The 18,169-nt window shown below is 37.2% G+C and overlaps 1 protein-coding gene across 2 annotated transcripts in view; it reads right to left on the bottom strand.

Moving 5' to 3' along the window:
- LOC107656634 (growth factor receptor-bound protein 10-like) overlaps positions 1 to 18,169 on the bottom strand; it is a 29,766-nt gene that overhangs the window by 10,313 nt on the left and 1,284 nt on the right. Inside the window, exons 2-3 of one of the 2 annotated variants that reach the window (XM_016444558.1) lie at positions 7,281 to 7,393; positions 2,095 to 2,188 (exon numbers count right to left, since the gene is read on the bottom strand). In XM_016444558.1, coding sequence (XP_016300044.1) covers positions 2,095 to 2,188; positions 7,281 to 7,367 — 181 coding nt within the window. In that variant the 5' untranslated portion in view covers positions 7,368 to 7,393. The remainder of the gene's footprint in view (positions 1 to 2,094; positions 2,189 to 7,280; positions 7,394 to 18,169) is intronic. The other variant, XM_016444559.1, reaches the window with a different exon arrangement.

The raw sequence follows: 18,169 nt of genomic DNA, 5'->3' as shown, positions 1-18,169 counted from the left end.
TGTTTTTTGAACATTAAAGCATGTCAACATATTCTGTTACACCAAATACACAAAATAATGATCTTTAAAAAAGCATCATATGACCCCTTTAAAGTTTTCTCACAGGTGTATGACACATGATGTAGCCCAGCGGTTAATCCTGTCCTCGCGCCAGCTCGTTAGAAGTGAGCTACGTGCATGAACTGTGTTCCGATCGATATGATCCCTACACAGTGTTCATTGCTCCCTACTTCCTGAGCAGGGGAAATCCGTTGAAGTTTACTTCACTTCGGAACATGGGCTGGAATTGGGAACCGCTGATGTAGCCTATTGTAGTAATGTTGTCTCTGGTATTCTAGTCTGTGAGCGTAAATGCGTTCAGGGGGCGTGGCTTTGGATGACGATTGCAGGGAGGGTGGGACGTTCGCTTCAGTGCTATCAGGCTAAAGTTAGCATTTTCTAAGATCTCCTACTGCACCTTTAAATACAAATATCCACTTAATCTTTAACTTTTGGCCAGCTTTTTGCTATAGATGACACAGCCTCTATAATTTCTTCAACAAAAAAAACATGTGGACATCACAACCCTTACAAAAATTAACCATGGTTTTATCGTAGTAAAACCGCTTAATTTTCTTTTGTGTGATTTCTGAATGCTTGAGACTATAAAATCAATCAGACAAGTGTATTAACAAAATCATAGCAATAGGTATCTGTCTAGAGCTAAACTTATAATTTGTAAATAATACAATTACATTTTATTTATTTACTTTTATATTTTATTAAAGTTCTATTTTGACCCCTATAGTATGTGTTTTTTTTACTTCCATAATATTTGAGGGAGGGGGCACAACAATTAAATCCTGCATACTGCTTAGGGTACCGATTTGGCCAGCAGCGGCCCTGACCTTGAGATATAACTCAACGTTGTTGTAGAACATTGTTGTGTATAATGCCTAATCATAAGCTTGTTCAGAAACGGTGACAAAAACTTGATTATTAAAAAATAACGTCTTTCTTGTTAAATGTCATTTAAATAAACGAATATTCAAATTTTCGTTTTTTATGAGCACAAATATTTGAATACAATACATATATATATTATGAAACAAAAAATAAATAAATGAGGCTCGATCATCTATTAACACACGTGCGTTTTATTTAGCACTTCTGTCAGTGAACACGCAGTCTGCAAAACACTAAAAAAATATCAAAGAAATAATACAGTTAAATAAGAAAATAGCCTTAAATAAGAACGTTATAAATACACCTTGTCTACTGGACGCTAGTGGCGCGGCGCGGCGCGGCATGACAAAATAGGCTATACAACCCATTATAATCAGTGATGTTGTCTACACTGGATGCGGTGCGACATGACACAACAAATCCCCGACAGTAAACTGATGCCTCGTCCTATTTATGATGTACTGACACAAAGTTCAAATGTCCTGTAGACAGACTCAACTTGTTGTGTTGCGACGCAGTGCGACAACTGTCCAGTGTAGACACGGCTCACTGTTCCGCCACCAAGCAAGCGGGTGCGTTAACTCCTGCTCTGCACGCACTCTCTGTGGAATAGAAATCGCGGCGTATGTTTCCACATTTCTTTTTAGCATCTTCCATTTACGCTGTCTCGTAACATGTATTTGGCCAGTTTGGAGAAAGCCTCACCAATACAAACCTGACCAGCCGGGCGTTTGCGATCACGGGTGACATGAATGGAGATGGCTCCAGATCGTATGTATTGTATTATGTACAATGTATTTTTGTATTAATGTATTAACCAAATGTATTATTTGGTTTCCAACAAGGTCCATCACTCAACATGAAATTAATTTGTTGAATGCAGAATAAACTGTATTTTCCTGCACTTAAACCTGCCAATCTAAAGCATGATCTAAAGGAAACGCCGTATGGCATTTGCGGTCATTTGTGAATTAACATAGACTTATAGTCTAAATAAAACAACAACTGTTACTGTTATTACACTTGTATACAAAAGCTTTGTATCATGCATGTTGTAGATTGTGTGACGTCACGTGCACTACCGCCGGTGGCAACCAACCACTGCCGTGACGCGGTTGTCACGGCAACCGTCACAGCCCTATATCCCACCTGGGTGATTTGGAGAATTCCGATTGGACGACTGCTGGAAGCTTGAACTGATTAGATTTGATGGTCTGTGAGAAGGGCTGCAGTCAACATTGTCCTGAAGAGAAAAATGGAGAAGGTCAGACAGTTCAAGTAGGAACATAAAAAATATATATGAAGAGATGCATGCGAGATGATGTCCCTTGCAACTTTGTGCCATGACCAATTGCCCCCAATAGTTCATGAGAATTTTAGCCTATAGTGTGCTAATGTGGATACTCCTAATCGTTAATGGAACCATTCTCCCCCAAAATGAGGATATTGTCATCACTTGCTCACCCTTAAGATGTTCTTGTATGATTTACTTTCTATCAAGTAAAAAAAAGAACATTTATTGAAAAAACAAATACTGGTCATTCTTCAATATGATGAAAGTGAATGAGGATTGAAAGAAAACAGGGCTGCTCGATAATGACAAAAATATTAATCACAATTATTTTGGTCAATATAGGGATCACATGATTGCAATATATTGCATATATAAATATATAGCTATATTTAAATAAATAATACAAAAAATTATATAAAAAAATAAATATGTTGAACTATGTTGTAGTGCACTTTCATAACCTACTGAAAACTACTAAACATTTAGGGAAGGGTGAAAGCACAGTGCTGTCAAGGAAAGGGGTTCACTGGATTCCTAAGAGAACACAAAACAAGAGCGAAATGGGATGCGGCACAACAATTATTTTATCATGATTATTTTGTTTTCATAATCATTGAAAACAATAAACTGCATAGTAAAATTTGATTAATCATGCATCCCTAAAAACTAGGAACAATAACCTTATCATAAAAGTGGTCCATACAACCTGTGCTCTATATTTCAAATCTTCTGAAGTCATGTGATACCTTTGTGTGAGGACCAGATTGAAATTTACAATGTTACTCATTGAACATTTTGACATTTGAATTCATGAATTCAAGTATCAGTGATTTCTGATTCATGATCATGAGTGAATAATTTTTTCTGAATCGGATCTTAGTTGATCAGTTTACAAAACCGGAATGAATGATTCACTCATTGATTGATCCAGTTTTCACTGACTTAATGATCTAGTCACAGCAGAAAACAGCTCACTAGATGGGAAGATTATCAGTGAATAACAACCTAAGTTTTGGTCTATTTATCACATAAAATTATGTAATTAAGTATGACTTGGAATATAGTGCATGAACCATATGAAATCGTTTTATGATACTTTTATGATGTTTTTGCATTTACTTTTTAAAGCTTAAAAGCCCCAATCTCATTTTGTGTTCCACTATGTGAACAACATTTCTTTAAAGGGGTCATGAACTGAGAAATCAATATTCCCTTGAACTTTTGACATATAAGAGATCATTGTACTATAAAAACATCCTGTCAGTTTCAGAACTCAAAACTTTCTCGCTAGTCTAAAAACAGCTTTTATTGAAGCCAATCTGCCAAAACTACAGGTTGTGGAATGTGCCACTTTATGACATAAAAATGTGGTTAAACCCCGCCTCCGCAGAGGAAGATCAACGTCTGCTGCTACATCACTGCCTTTTTAGCCCCGCCCACTGATTTACACACGATCTGACAGTAATGTCGCACCACACAACTGTGAGTAACTATTTTTATTATGTGGTCACTATTGGTTTGTCTGATATTACAGATCGTTTGTTATGTACAGAGTATTTATGCATTTTTAACCTAAATCACAGCAGCGTCCATCTGTGAAGGATGTAGGCTGTCAAACATACACAACTCTCAATCATAGCAGTGGGTGTTTACTTCCGAGTCTACAATCCACCACGTCTATTCAAACAGAGCGTTCTGATGAGGGGGGTCAAAACAGGACAGAAAAATAGCCTATTACTTATAAATTATGATGTTTTTTTATGTAAAAATCTTGATAACATTATAAGTAGACCTTAGAGAACAGTACACAATAATAAAAGGCAGTTCATGACCCCTTTAATGTCATAGTCAACAATCAGTTATAATTTAGAAATGAGCAAATACTCCAATATAGATTTGATCTCTGAAATAATACATCAAGTAGGTTATTTATTGGGAAAAGTAAAATAACATGTTTATAACAATAACAAGTTATATGTCCATAACCTAAAACAAATTGATGCCAATGCACAAATATACAGTATAGCATGTGAAACAAATGCAAAAACAGAATCAATGTGAGCAAAAAAAATATATAATGCATGTCTTTGGCAGTAGCAATTATATGCATATATGTGTGTATGAAAGTCCCATCCATCATTCCCAATGCATCAACATAGAACGACGAACAAAAAAGGCAAACTATGCACACAGCAACGGCTTTGCTCTCAAACCACACACAATATCTCACACCATATAATTCAAAGCAGAATGCACAAAGCTGGAAGAAGTAGTCCAAGAAAAAAAAAAGATAAAAATAAAGCCACATTTTCAATTTCCAGTTTTCTAGGAAACCTAAGAACATGGAAGCCGAAATCCAGGAACTAGCCTCTGCCAGAGGTCCCCATGCTCTCTTTTCTGCCTGCCTTCTTTCTATTTCTCTTCTGCTCTCTCTTCACACTGCACCAAGCCAGCCGGCTCTCAGAAAAGAGAAAAACATCTATAAAAACGAGAAGGGAAATTTACAGCTCTGAGAAAGCTTCTCTAATGCTTTAGCCCGTGTACAGTTAATCTTGCGCAGTGTTAAAAGACCAGAAAAGTCAACAAATGCTGCACACCAACACCAACAGAAAGATTTATTTTATTTAGATTATTTTAAATTCAAATTGTAAAGGCTTTTTACATAGTTTTACTCTCTTCAAGCAGGCTCTAAAGTGGAACACACCAGGATCTGTAGCAGGGGATGACAGAGGAATGCGAGAGGGTGTGTGTGTTGTATTTGGATGGGCTCCAGGCCTTGTGTCCGTTATGTAAACCTTAACCCCCCAGCTGATTCCACGGGGCAACAAATGCGGCGAATTTCCTAGGAAGGCAGGTCACGTGACCCATGTAGAGCCTTGGCTATTGACTAGGCTAAAGAGTGGTTAGAAAGCCAAAGCATTTTGGAGTTGACCTCTGACCTCGAAAGCTATAACTTGGCCATTCTAGGCACTGCTGTGATACACAAACACATTGACAAACATAAACACTACTCGACTTTCCCATTTGGCTCTTGGTGACCAGAACTCCCGGCTATAAACCTGAAACACAATTCCAAGTCTCCTTTTGACCCATGACCTCTGACCCTAATCAACATCCTCATTAACTACAAGCAACTTAAGACTTGCAACGCTCCGTGTAACTTATCCCTAACCATAACTAAAGAGGAGGAGAAATAACGAATGACAGACTGACTGAACTAAATTTGCAGATAAGATACTAAGATACTTCTCAGATAAAAATGGATAAGAATACATAAAGAGAAATACTGGGAAGGAAGGAAGAAAAGAAAAAGGGAGTGTAGACCAAAAAAAGAGTGAAAATAACTAGTAAGAAAATATAATGATAAACCGATATTAAAATTCTGGCCAATAACAATAAGCTGATACATTTTTTCATATCATAGCAATAAATGATCAATATTAAAAATTCTATTATATCTTCTAAATATATAAATGAACCTAAAAACTAAATTTATTTAGGCATCATTATAAATGTACAGTATGATATATAATGTACAAAATAAAAAATGTATATACAATTTGAGATTTGCTAACGATTACATTTAACAGCGTTTTTTTAAAGGTTAACTTAAAAATATCATAAAAATATATGGGAAAAAAAGCATGCACAATTTCAATAATACTGATAAATCTCTGAAAAATAAATAAACTAATTAATTAATTAATAACAAAAAATATCTCTAAAATCACCAGCATCATTATGGAGCGCTAAACTCTCACATAATGTTTCATTCATACTCGACACCTGAGGGAGCCCTCACACAGAAAGTCCACATGACTCATAGGAGTAAAAAAAACTTATGAGTTCCAGGAAATCCCTGTAGGCATTTTGGTGTAATTGTTCTTTTTGTATGCAATGTTGTGATTCATTGGTCAAAAAAGGAAAAAATAAATAAAGATGAATTTGACTGATAGCATAGTTTATTTATTTATTTTTTTAAATTTCCATATAAATCACAATATATCATTATCGTGATTTTTTGTGGCCACGATAATGGTGTCGTGAAAAATCTGATATTGTGACAGTCATAATTAAAAAATCATACACATTAATAAATATCCGTTGTATTTCATATTATAATTAGTTCATTATTCATATTATCATTTTATTCATTTTTATCATTATCTTTGGATTAATTTCAATCCAAAGAAACTTGATTTTTTGTTTTATTAATAATTTAATTATGTATTTAAAAATATATTTAAATATTTATTTAATGATTTAATTTTAAGTAATTTGGTCGTTCGTAGAGATATGATGCATCTGTAATAAATAAATAAATGCTAAAGTAGAATATGGCCCCTTTAATGCTTCAAAGAGAAAAAGAGCAGAACCACATTACAAGCCAGGGTGCCTGAGTTGTGTATGCCTAAAGGGAATATTTGGGCTGTGTTGCCCCCCTGCTTGAGAAGATCCAGGCCAGGTGCCTGTGGCTCTGAGAAACCCCTGCAGAGTTATATACGGCCACAGACAGAGGGCGGCCCACACCCCTGCCTTAACTGTATGCACTCAAGCTCTGCCACGTTCACAAGCACCAGCCACTTGTATAGGCCACCCGGGTGGGGGCAGGGAAGAGGTGGGAGGGTCTGAGAAAGAAACAGTTTGTGGAAGCGCTGGAGAGTTTATAAAAGTTAAACGAAAGGAAACATATCAGAGAGATTGATATATATAGAGAGAGGGCTGACTGCATAGCCCAGGTATAAATAGCAACAGCCGCCACTTTGCATGTCAGCATGTCAGCTGTGCGGCACCATGGCAATCCCATGGTGACGAAAGGCATGCGGACATGCCACAGAACCCTTGGGAACCGCTGTGCTGAAGCGGTGAGTCCCCTCATGCTGGTTTAGGAGGATTTGTGCATGTGAGCGTTCAGGTTTTCCATGTATATTCCGTTTAAAGAGTCATTACAGCACAGTCAGGAAACACTGAAAACTTGAAAGCTCTGTAGACTCCATTGCTTCAGAGGGAGCAATACAGATACTGCTATACTAGTCTTTACCTGGTAGTTTGGATGATGGAGGAAGTAGTCTGGGCATCCAGCTAAGGCCATACTCAGTGTCCCCGTAATTGGTGTGATTGGTAACATGCACCTCCAAACCCCTGCGCAACAGTCCGAGAGAAAATGGAGAGAGACTTGGTTAACATCGCAAAATTACTGAATCATAGTTGGGATCAACACTAAAAATGAGAAACTAAATGAAAATAATAAATTATGACGACCCCTTTGCAACATTTAGATTAAAAATTGGTATTTTGTTTGTGAGCAAATTTTCATTTTTTAATGAATTGTTTAAGGGAATAAATCATAAACTCATATTTTTGGTCTCGCTTTCTTTGAAGCTTGTGACAGCTTTCCTGCTTTCAAGAAATTAAGTGTGGTAAAGGTAACTTTCATTCGTTGGACTTATTGAACCAATATGTAAACAAACTGAATCAGTGAGGCATCTTTGAGCGACTCAGTTGAGTGAATGATTTGATGATCACTCATAACACAAAAGACACACTTGTCACTGTCACCACCTCCTGGTCTAACAATGTAAGTTGCAAAAGTCACTGAACCATTCACGAAACTAAGCCAAACAAATCTTTTTGGTGAAGAGATTCAAAAGATTCCAATCACTGAGATAAAATCCCCACTACTATAATGTTAAATGCATATATTGGTAAACCATAACTTATGATTAACAAAATTGCTTCTGTTTTGCATTTTTACGATATAACACAGATTTCTTTTTTTTTTTTACAGTTTATATTACAAGCAGATTACGTTACCAGAGAAAAGTCTATTGTTTCACCCGAAAATTGAATTATGACATCTTTTTTAGGAATTATTAGTTCAGAAAAAAATAAAATTTTCATTTTACGAATTTACTGAATTTATTTGATGCCGACTTGAAGTGAAAATGACAAATTCTTAGAATTTCTTTGGAAGTCTTTTTAGCTTTAATGACAACAGCACTCAAGCTGTATGAACTCCACAAATTTGTTTAAAACCATGATCATGTTATCCTGCGTGATCCAAAGAGCTTTTTTGTGCTCCAGTAAAAGCAATGAAATCTGTTTAATCAAAGTTGCTTTTCAACTCATTACTATGCTCCAAACTTATAGTATACTGCTACAGATATACTAATCAGAGCATGTGGTAAAACAATCAAGCACTGATAGGTATGGGCAGTTTGTGACTGTAATACATTGTCCGCTGTAGCACTTTGACAGCCAGCTTGTTTGAGACAGCATGCTACATGACTGAATCTACTACTTAAAATAGCATTTCATTTCAAACTTATCTCGAGAGAGCTGGGGGCTGTGCTGTGGTAGGGCTTAAAGTGAATTGGGAAAGAATGAAAGAAAGAGCTGGAGAAAGACAAAAAGAGTAAACTGAAATACGAGTTTTGATTTCAATCCTGGAACTTTTGGATACAACATGCTTGAAAGCACCGAAGCACTTTTTGACAGGGTACTTTAGCACCGCATGAAAGTCCAAACTGAGGATCATTAAGCCCAAACGTGTGGTGCTCAATGCTGGATTCAAGGCACAATCCTGGAGCAGCTGAACAGCATGAGCACAGCACCAAAACCTCAAATTAACATCCAGCATTGAAAGACCGTTCAGGCCCGCTATGCATCAATGGCCAAGCTCATTATACTGACAGAGAAGAAAAGCGACACTCATTCGTGCACATACACAGTGATTCTTGCTGATGATTGAGACCGTACTCTTATAGGTTACTCTCTCCTAGGCCAGCAAAGGTAGTTCAATTAGGTGCATGAAGTTTAAATTTGAGTAGTCAGAGGGTTCCCTGAAAGACTAGTTGATTAACCTAAAGTACACATGAAATCAAAATTGACTATATTTATTTTGTTAGCGCACACTGCTATTTTTGTGGTAAACAATTCATCCATGCAAGTCAATCCACAAAAAAAATAAAAATTGTTTACCTTCGTAATCTTTAATCCAAATCTGAAAATGCACCTCCCCTCTGAAATGACGGACCTTCTCTGATGACGTCAGTTTGCTGCTTGAGCATAACATCCTTAAACACGCCCCTCCAACTGTCAGTGTTGTTCTGAATGAAACTCCTACTTTATCCAATCAGTTTGCAGTAGAAAAAACAAGCCACGGCCTCTGTTTTTCTCATCCAATATTCCGTTTCTCTCAGAAGTACGTCACAATATAGAAGTAAAGTCGGTCACAACTTCCGGTTCACGCGGACCAAAAATCAGGCTTAGTAGCCAAATAAGACTGATTCTTGTGTTCAAAAACAGACTATTAAACATCCTAAAATTGGTGGTAGATTGGTTTATCTAAAATAAGCTAAAATTGGTTTATCATGATCAGTCAATAATAAAACCAAATACTACATAACACACACACATAATATCAATAACTACACAAATTTACTAAAAGCCAAAGAAAATAGATATGTTTTGAGCTTCACCTTAAAATCATGTAGCGTAGTAGCAGTTCTAATGAAAACAGATAGACAGTTCCAAAGATTCGGAGCAGCAAAAGCACAATCACCTCTTAGTTTCAACCTAGCCCGAGGAACATTTAGGCCCTAGTAGTCTCTGGTTGGATGACCTCAGAGATCTTACTGGATTGTGAATGGATAGTAGGTCAGAAAGGTATTCAGGTGCTAATCCATTCAAGGATTTAAAAAACAGTAACAACACTTTCAAATCAATTCTGTAATGGACTGGAAGCCAGTGCAGAGAAATTAAAACTGGAGTAATGTGCTCTCGTTTCCACACAACTGTAAGAAGCCTGGCAGCGGCATTCTGTACAATCTGAAGGCGGGAAAGAGATGACTGATTAATGCCCATATAAAGAGAATTACAGTAGTCTAGTCTTGTAGAAATAAATGCATGAATCACCTTTTCAAAATCCTTAAGAGAAAGAAATGGTTTTACCTTAGCTAGGACTCGGAGATGGAAAAAACTGGTTTTGACCACAGAAAAAATCTGTTTGTCAAATTTAAGAGAATTATCAAAAAACACACCCAAATTCTAAACTCATGGTTTGACAAATGGAGACATCTGACCAAAATCTAGACAAGAGACAATATATATATATATATATATATATATACACACATACTACTGTGCTAATTGAGTTCATTATCTGAACATGCTCCACCTTTGCTAAATTGGTTGATTATCAAAACGTGCTCCTCCCGAACTTTGTTAATAAAACATCATAAATGGTGGTAGACGCAGCTCAAAGACCAAATACATCCATTTGAATGTGTTTGGCTATAGCAGTGGGACTTTAAAATGGATAAATGTCCCATGCACATTGTCAAAGCACAGCACATTGTCCTCCATCTCTACCAGAAAAGAAGCCTTGCATGTGTTCAAAGAGCATGGTATTGTCTAGAACGTCTGGACATGCTAAACACTACACGCTAAACCGACTGACTCATGTGTCTGTGTCATAATCTGAAAACCACATGCCTTTGGTTGACAACAATGAAGTCATTTTAAACAGAAAATACTGATGAAACTTGTGAAATTGCCATGGTTGAGGTTTTAAAGCCTGCGTGAAGTCCAGATGCATGACAAATCGACTTTCCGTAACTGCTTCAGTGCTTTTTAAGTTCACCAGGGTTACTTTCTCTGCATCATCTGGTGATTCGAAGAATAAAAAGAGACAGAGGACCTAACTTGATGTTGAAATCTACTGCAAAAAAAAAAGGAGAAAGACGTTCCAAGTTCAAGTGGTTCCAGTTCATTTACCTTCACCTCTCATAGTTTTGAGCTCTGATTGACAAAGGCTCTATTGTTGTCAGTTACGTAATCCAACCTGTTATTGTTAAGATATCAGACACTACATGAAGCTGCCACATACCGATATGGTCCACCAGTGTTTTGGGTAGCGCTCCGCACAAGAACCGACAAGAACCACTGTGTATAGAGCAAAGCACAACCAGACTTGATGAGAAATATACACAAAGCTGTTATAGGGCAAAACTCATTGTTTAGAGATGGGTGAAATGCTTGATGTATCAGGGATCCCACCACTTCATGTCTTCTGAGGAATTTCAAGGCCTAGATGATAATTCCAAGAGTGTCCCCTCCTCCCTTTAGTAAGTACATAAACACAGGTCAAGTGCCCCTCTTTCCTTCTTAATAGAGTCTTAGCATTCTTTCTGGAATGCTCAATTAGGTGAACAAGACAACCACTGAAACCTACGGTCTTTTTTTTTTTTTTTTACATCAAGAGTCACCCACCACCATCGGTCAGGAAATCCTGTAGAGAAAGCCAAGTCAACCAGGTCAAATGGATCCAAAAATGACAAGATAAAGGTGCCTTAAGCTTCACGTCTACTGCAACTTTGGCTATTCTAAATGCAAACAAGTATTTTAATGTATGCTGGGAAATGCCAGGATGCATCATCCAGCTCCTCTTTACATCGTAGTTGTACAGGGTTGAAGCTAGGCTAATCAATATGTTGGCGTGAAAAGTGGTACACGTGTAGACTTCAATATCCATGTGAATGATAATGGCTCAGAAAGAAACATTCTAGTCTTTTTAGCTCTACTTACAGTAGTGTACTATATCTGTCTGTTATGTAAAATCCAATGAGTGACAGTCCAGGTGGACTGTACTCTTAAATTTCTGGCCGATACCGATTAGCCTATAACCAATATTTTGTCTGAGCTACATTACTGCAGCAGACTTCCAACACACCTGCTTGTAATTTTTAAAGCAACCCTGAACACCTTGATTAGCAAAAAAAATTCACACCATTATAATGTACAATATGAAAAATAGATATTCATGTTTAGATTTACTAAATATTACTTAAAGGGGTCATATGATGCGATTTAAATTTTTCCTTTCTCTTTGGAGTGTACAAGCTCTTGGTGCATAAAGAAGATCTGTAAAGTTGCAAACACTAAAGTCTCAAAACCAAAGAGATATTCTTTATAAAAGTTAAGAGTTAACCACGCCTACCTAAAACGGCTCGTTCTAACACGCCCCCACATACCTACGTCACGATCTGGGAAGATTTGCATAACGCCTCCCAAATATTCACGCAAAGAAAGAAGGCATAACTTTTATTCTCACTGTAGTATTGTTGACGCTGCAGCCATGTCGTGAAGACGCTGTGTGCTTCGTTGTGAAAGCGAAACTACTTTGTTTGGTCTTCCAAAAGAGGACGATGAAAGGCGGGGCATAGAGGAGCAACAATAATGTACAGTATGTGGAAAATAATGTGGTTTTTTTAACCTTAAACCGCATAAACACATTTCATTACACCAAATACACAAAATAATGTTCTTTTTAGCAGCATCATATGACCCCTTTAATATTGCTAAATGTTGCATAAATATTACTACTGTGTTACTGATAGATAAAATAAGCATTTCCGATAGGGATGCACCAAAATTTTGGCAACCACAAATATTCAGCCCAAAAGGAAAAATAATAATAATAATAATAATATAAATAACAACACAAATGGGTCCCAGCCAAAATAGTCTTAGGCTGCGTTTACACTTGGCATTAACATGCGATCACCGTGATCCGATCAAGCAGATCGGATCATCAGTCAATCAGGACACGGCGCGTTTACACTTGGCAACATCAGCTGACTTCTCGATCTGGATAACCGATTGGATCCGTCTTTCCCGCGCAATATTTAAATAAGTCTGCGGTGCAAAGTCGACATGAAGTGGTGGGTTTTCTTTTGAAAACTATTTTCAGTCACGGGACATTTTACAAATCAAAATAAATGTACGAGTCTCACTAGCGCTCTGTTCTTCCGACAGATCGGGAGAGAGGGGGCGGCATTTTGTGTGATGTCGACCTGCGAATGCAGACACGATGGCTGGATTGCATTTATATTACACTGAGATCCAATCACAATGCGTCCTCGACTACCTCTGGACCAGGACACGCTGATCGGATAACATTCCGATCAGAATCGCGTTTACACTTGTCTTTTCAATGTGTATGTGGACAACATCCGGATACAGGTCGCATGTTAATGCCAAGTGTAAACGCAGCCTTAGATAGCTAAAATCAGGTCTTCAACCCTGTTCCTGGGGACCCACTGTCCAGCAGAGTTTAGCTACAACCCGACCCTAATCAAACACACCTGAAGCAGATAATCAAGCTTTTCAATATTGCTTGAAAATACACAGGCAGGTGTGCTGAAGGTGTGAAAATAAACTTTGCAGGACAGTGGGTCCCCAGAAGCAGGGTTGAAGACCTCTGGCTAAAATCCTTGACTGAAACAGCACCATTTAATTATAGCTTCTCTGATGATGCATTTTGATTGTTTCAGCATCTATTTCTGTAAAAAAATTATTTCAGTCTGAGAGTCTGCCTAAAACTCTGCAGTTCAAGACATGAGTAAATATCTTAAACCACCACTAGGGCTGGGCGATTTTCCCGATTTTATCGATTCATTCGAATTTATTGTTTTGCCTCGATTTTATTTTTTAGAAATCGAGGAATCGCGATTTTCAATAGAAATATTACCAAATGTTAGAATTAGACACTTTGACAATATGCCGGTGACAACAGTAAAGAGAAAAGAATGATCCAACCGCATGTCGGCGCACGTGATTAACCGCTCACGTGTGACGCGCCCTGTGAAGGACCATCAATATAGGCTAAGCGCCATTCACACAGAATGCGCTTTTGTGTTGACAAAGATGCGACGCGGGCAGTAGAATAGGTAAAACATGCAAGAAGATGGGAGTGAACTTATTTTAACTTGAACGCAGTGTTTTTAGAAAGCCGTATCATGCATGAGACGCTGCATGAGACGCGAGCGCAAAACTCAAACACATCCATGTTTACACAGAAAAAAACAATGGAAAAGCAGCGCAATTGAATAAAAAAGCTGTAAAGAACTACTACTGTATGTCTGATATTTCATGTTTGCATCATGGTGACAGGCTGAAAGCTGCTGTTGTAACAGTCAAACACGTCCATGTTTACATAGAAAAAACAATGGAAAAGCAGCGCAATCGAATAAAAAACCTGTAAAGAACTACTACTGTATGTCTGATATTTCATGTTTGCATCATGGTGACAGGCTGAAAGCTGCTGTTGTTTTTTAAAGAACATTTATAGTTAATAAAAGTCTACTGGTGTTATACCTTCAGTCATTTTCAGAATCAGAAAGCGCTTTATTGCCAAGTATGCAAGGAATTTACATACAAGGAATTTGTTTTAGTGGCACAAGCTTCCAATACACAGAGACAATAAAAAATAAGCTGAGAATAAAAAAAATAAAATACACATGTAAATATAAATATTATTTATTAATATTAAAGCAAATATTAATATAAACAAATATTGAAAAATAAATCGAAAAATAAATAAATTGTATGTACAGTTGTGCTATAGATGATAGAATGGAATAGAATAGAATGAGATGCAGGGATGTACTAGGATGGAGGTGGTAACAAATAAATATAAAGGTTATTGCACATTTTTATTGCATAATGTGGGGAACATTTAACTGTTCATGAGGTAGATTGACTGGGGGAAGAAACTGTTCTTGTGCCTGGCTGTCCTGGTATTTGCGGCTCTGAAGCGCCGACCAGATGGCAAACGTTCAAAAAGGGGATAACTTGGATGTGAGGGATCCAGAGTGATTTTCTGAGCCCTTTTCCTCACTCTGGATGTATACAGTTCTTGAAGTGTGGGCAGGGGAGCACCAATAATCCTTTCAGCAGTCCGAACCGTTCTCTGTAGTCTTCTGATGTTTGATTTTGTAGCTTTTGAGATTTTCTAAAATAATTTTCCTGGTATTATTTCTGAACACATAATATGTATAAGACAAGTTTGTACAATATGTAGTTGTAGTTTTTGCATCTTTTCTGCAAAGATATTTAACAAGTGATTTGTTTAACATTTACATCATGTTGACAACTTCATGTGTGCTGCACTTGGAATAGAATTTTCTTTAACTAGAAGGTTAATAAAGAAAAAGTAACTTGAATCATGTTGTAGTCACATTTTCAAGTTGACTAGTTAAAAATCGTAAAAAAACGAGAATCGGTCAAACATTCTGGAAAAAATTGAGATTTAAATTTTTTGCTAAATAGCCCAGCCCTAACCACCACATACCCAAGTAAACAGGCAGAAATGCCCAGAACCTTCCAAGACTTCCAGAGTCTTCCACTCCACCCAAAACTTTGAAGGAATGTTGCCTGAAGACAATGTCCATTTTTTACACGTCAAGCTATGTTGGTTATTGGTCGAAATAGGGCATCTGTTATTGACCAATATTGCATATTTATCATTGGATACTGGATATTTAATTGTTTTCTACATTTAAACAGTAATCTTGGCTAATAGGGTGATTCAGGTCAAAGGTCAACATGAATTGATTCAAAAAATATGTTATACAACAAAGTTAAGCTTTTGCTGTGAATGATTTTTTTTTTACAATATTAGAGTAGCAACCATCAGAGCTGATCTGTTCATAACACTGTGCTGTAGAAGAATATAGTGGGCAAAATATACGAGTGGTACATTGTGCCATATTGGATTTCATGGAGGGTCTTTAAGCTTTGGAAGCCAGCAGTGGTACAGTGGGGAGATCAAAAGAACTACTGCCCTGTGACGGACTGACGGTCCATCGGAGGCAGCTAGGTATGTGTGTGTTCCAAGACTCCAAAATCAGGTCAGAATCTATCAAATATGGACCACCCACAAAACAAAAGAGCTAGCGAGAAAAAGAAAAACCAGACTGGAGACAGAGTCTGAAGCGCAACACAAACCGACACAAGTTCCCACTAACTGTCTATGCAAGCCAGCAGAGTTTGATGGGTTATGACAGTTCATGTGTAGTTTTAGTGAACTCCTACTTTAAATAAACTGCCTTTGGATTGACCGAAACCACTTTTGTATAGACTTCAGCAAGTCTGACCAAAACAAACACAATGGGTCTTGGATCAGTCACCAATGGTTAAATTAAGAGCACATGTAACATTACTCTCAGTCAAAATCTTTGCTTATTCTCTTTCCCCCCCCAAGAGTCTATGTGGCCAATGCTAATAATAGTGCATAAACTATTATTTCACATTTCTTTCTCTCTCTATCTCTTGCTTTATTTTTTAGCAAGATAACTGCGGTTTCACAGAACTGTAGAGCGCATGCTGATTTGTTTATTTTTAGGATGAACGCTTACATTAGTTGCTAAAGATTGAGGGAACATAGCCAGATAAAGTAGGACGGTGGGAGACAATTAGCAACATGAGAAACAAGGGGAAAAAGAGAGAAATAAAGAGGTTTAAGAAGGTAATGGATATCACTTTATCTTCCAAAATATGCAATAAAAATTAAAACTGCTGGTTGTTTTGTTGCCACAAACCCCTGTTTGAATACTCCTAAATGTCACATCAAGATACATCTCAAACACCAAACCTAATTATACAACTATACATATAACTAATCTGACATGTCATCTTGGTTTACAGATAAAACCGATGCCCAAAAATGGGGATACGTGAAATAAGATACAATCTGTGCCATCTGAACCAGAATATGTTGACGTGTTTGATGTTATCAAGCTTCTTCTTATTCTTACCTCCCTTAGTGAACACTAGATATATGAAATTGTGAACTGAAATGACATGAAATTGAACTCTCTAGCCCTGGAGGCGGCAATTTGGAGTTGTTGTCTTGCTTCATTGCTTTTTGCAGAATCTCTGCCAAATAAAACCCACACGTTTCTAGTTGAGATGTATGTGAGAGAGGGAGAATGACATACTCATATATGTGTGCCTGAACATGCCTTTAAAAATCCAACCCCTGCACTCGGCCAGTCTATTGTTGAACCACCGAACAACTTCCCTTCCTTCCTTGACTAAAGAAAACAGGTACACCTCCTTTGTGTTAGCATATGTGTGTGAGAGAGAGAAAGAGAGAGCTCTCGCACAAGAATATTACATGACTTTTCTGGACAGTTTCTTTGGACAACTGTTTGAAATGAAAAACAGCTCATTTGCATTTGTGACACATGCAAATCAAACATTTGCACAATCCCATAATGTAAGATTATGATGCAGTTTACAGTCTAATAGCTCACTGCAGAACATCAAGATCAAGCATTAGACTCTCAAATAAGATTAGAACTATTATCTGAAAGCCATACATCAGGTCAGAAACGCATGGAAACAAAGTTAAGGCCAAATATCCTCATCAAAATTCAGAATGGGAATCATAGAACTTTGCCAGAAATCATGTCAGATTTCAGCATAACTCAAATCAGAAATAAATGTAATAAAATTCTTTCAAAAGGTTTGTTTACATAGACCATTTAGAGGTGCCATAAATGCAACCCAATAACTGACCCTATACATTAAATAAAAACACTAAACAAACGTGGTGACATTTCATTTTTCAAACTACCACTAATTAGCCTGCAATAAAACTCAATGTACATCTTTAACTACTGTCATAAGAACAACCAGTAATTAACTAACACTCTCACAAGTACTTACCATAACACAGTAACTTTTCTTGCTTTTCTTCAGACACGACGAAAGTAATTGTTCAGCAAGTCAGATTAAATCAATAACCACTCCGGTTGATTCAGAATCACTAGAAAGAACCAGCTCATAAGAGTCATTCTGGAATCGGACTACAAAGTGGCGCTCTTATGATGTTGATTCGCTACAAAGAACCGAGTCATGAAAATCATTTGTTCAGGAATACGACTCCACAGTGGCGCTGAATGTTTTTGATTCACTAAAAAGAACCAGCTCGCAAGAGACTTTCATTTGGCAAACCAGACTATTGGCCGGGTGTGTGTAAAGGGGTCATATGATGTTGGTAAAAAGAACATTATTTTGTGTATTTGGTGTAATGAAATGTGTTTATGCGGTTTAAGGTTCAAAAAACATTATTTTCCACAT

This window comes from Sinocyclocheilus anshuiensis, unplaced genomic scaffold, assembly GCF_001515605.1.
Source record: "Sinocyclocheilus anshuiensis isolate Anshui unplaced genomic scaffold, SAMN03320099.WGS_v1.1 scaffold1393, whole genome shotgun sequence".
Lineage (NCBI taxonomy): Eukaryota > Metazoa > Chordata > Actinopteri > Cypriniformes > Cyprinidae > Sinocyclocheilus > Sinocyclocheilus anshuiensis.
Note: the sequence above shows the minus strand (reverse complement) of the source record. Positions and strands in the feature narration are given on the sequence as shown.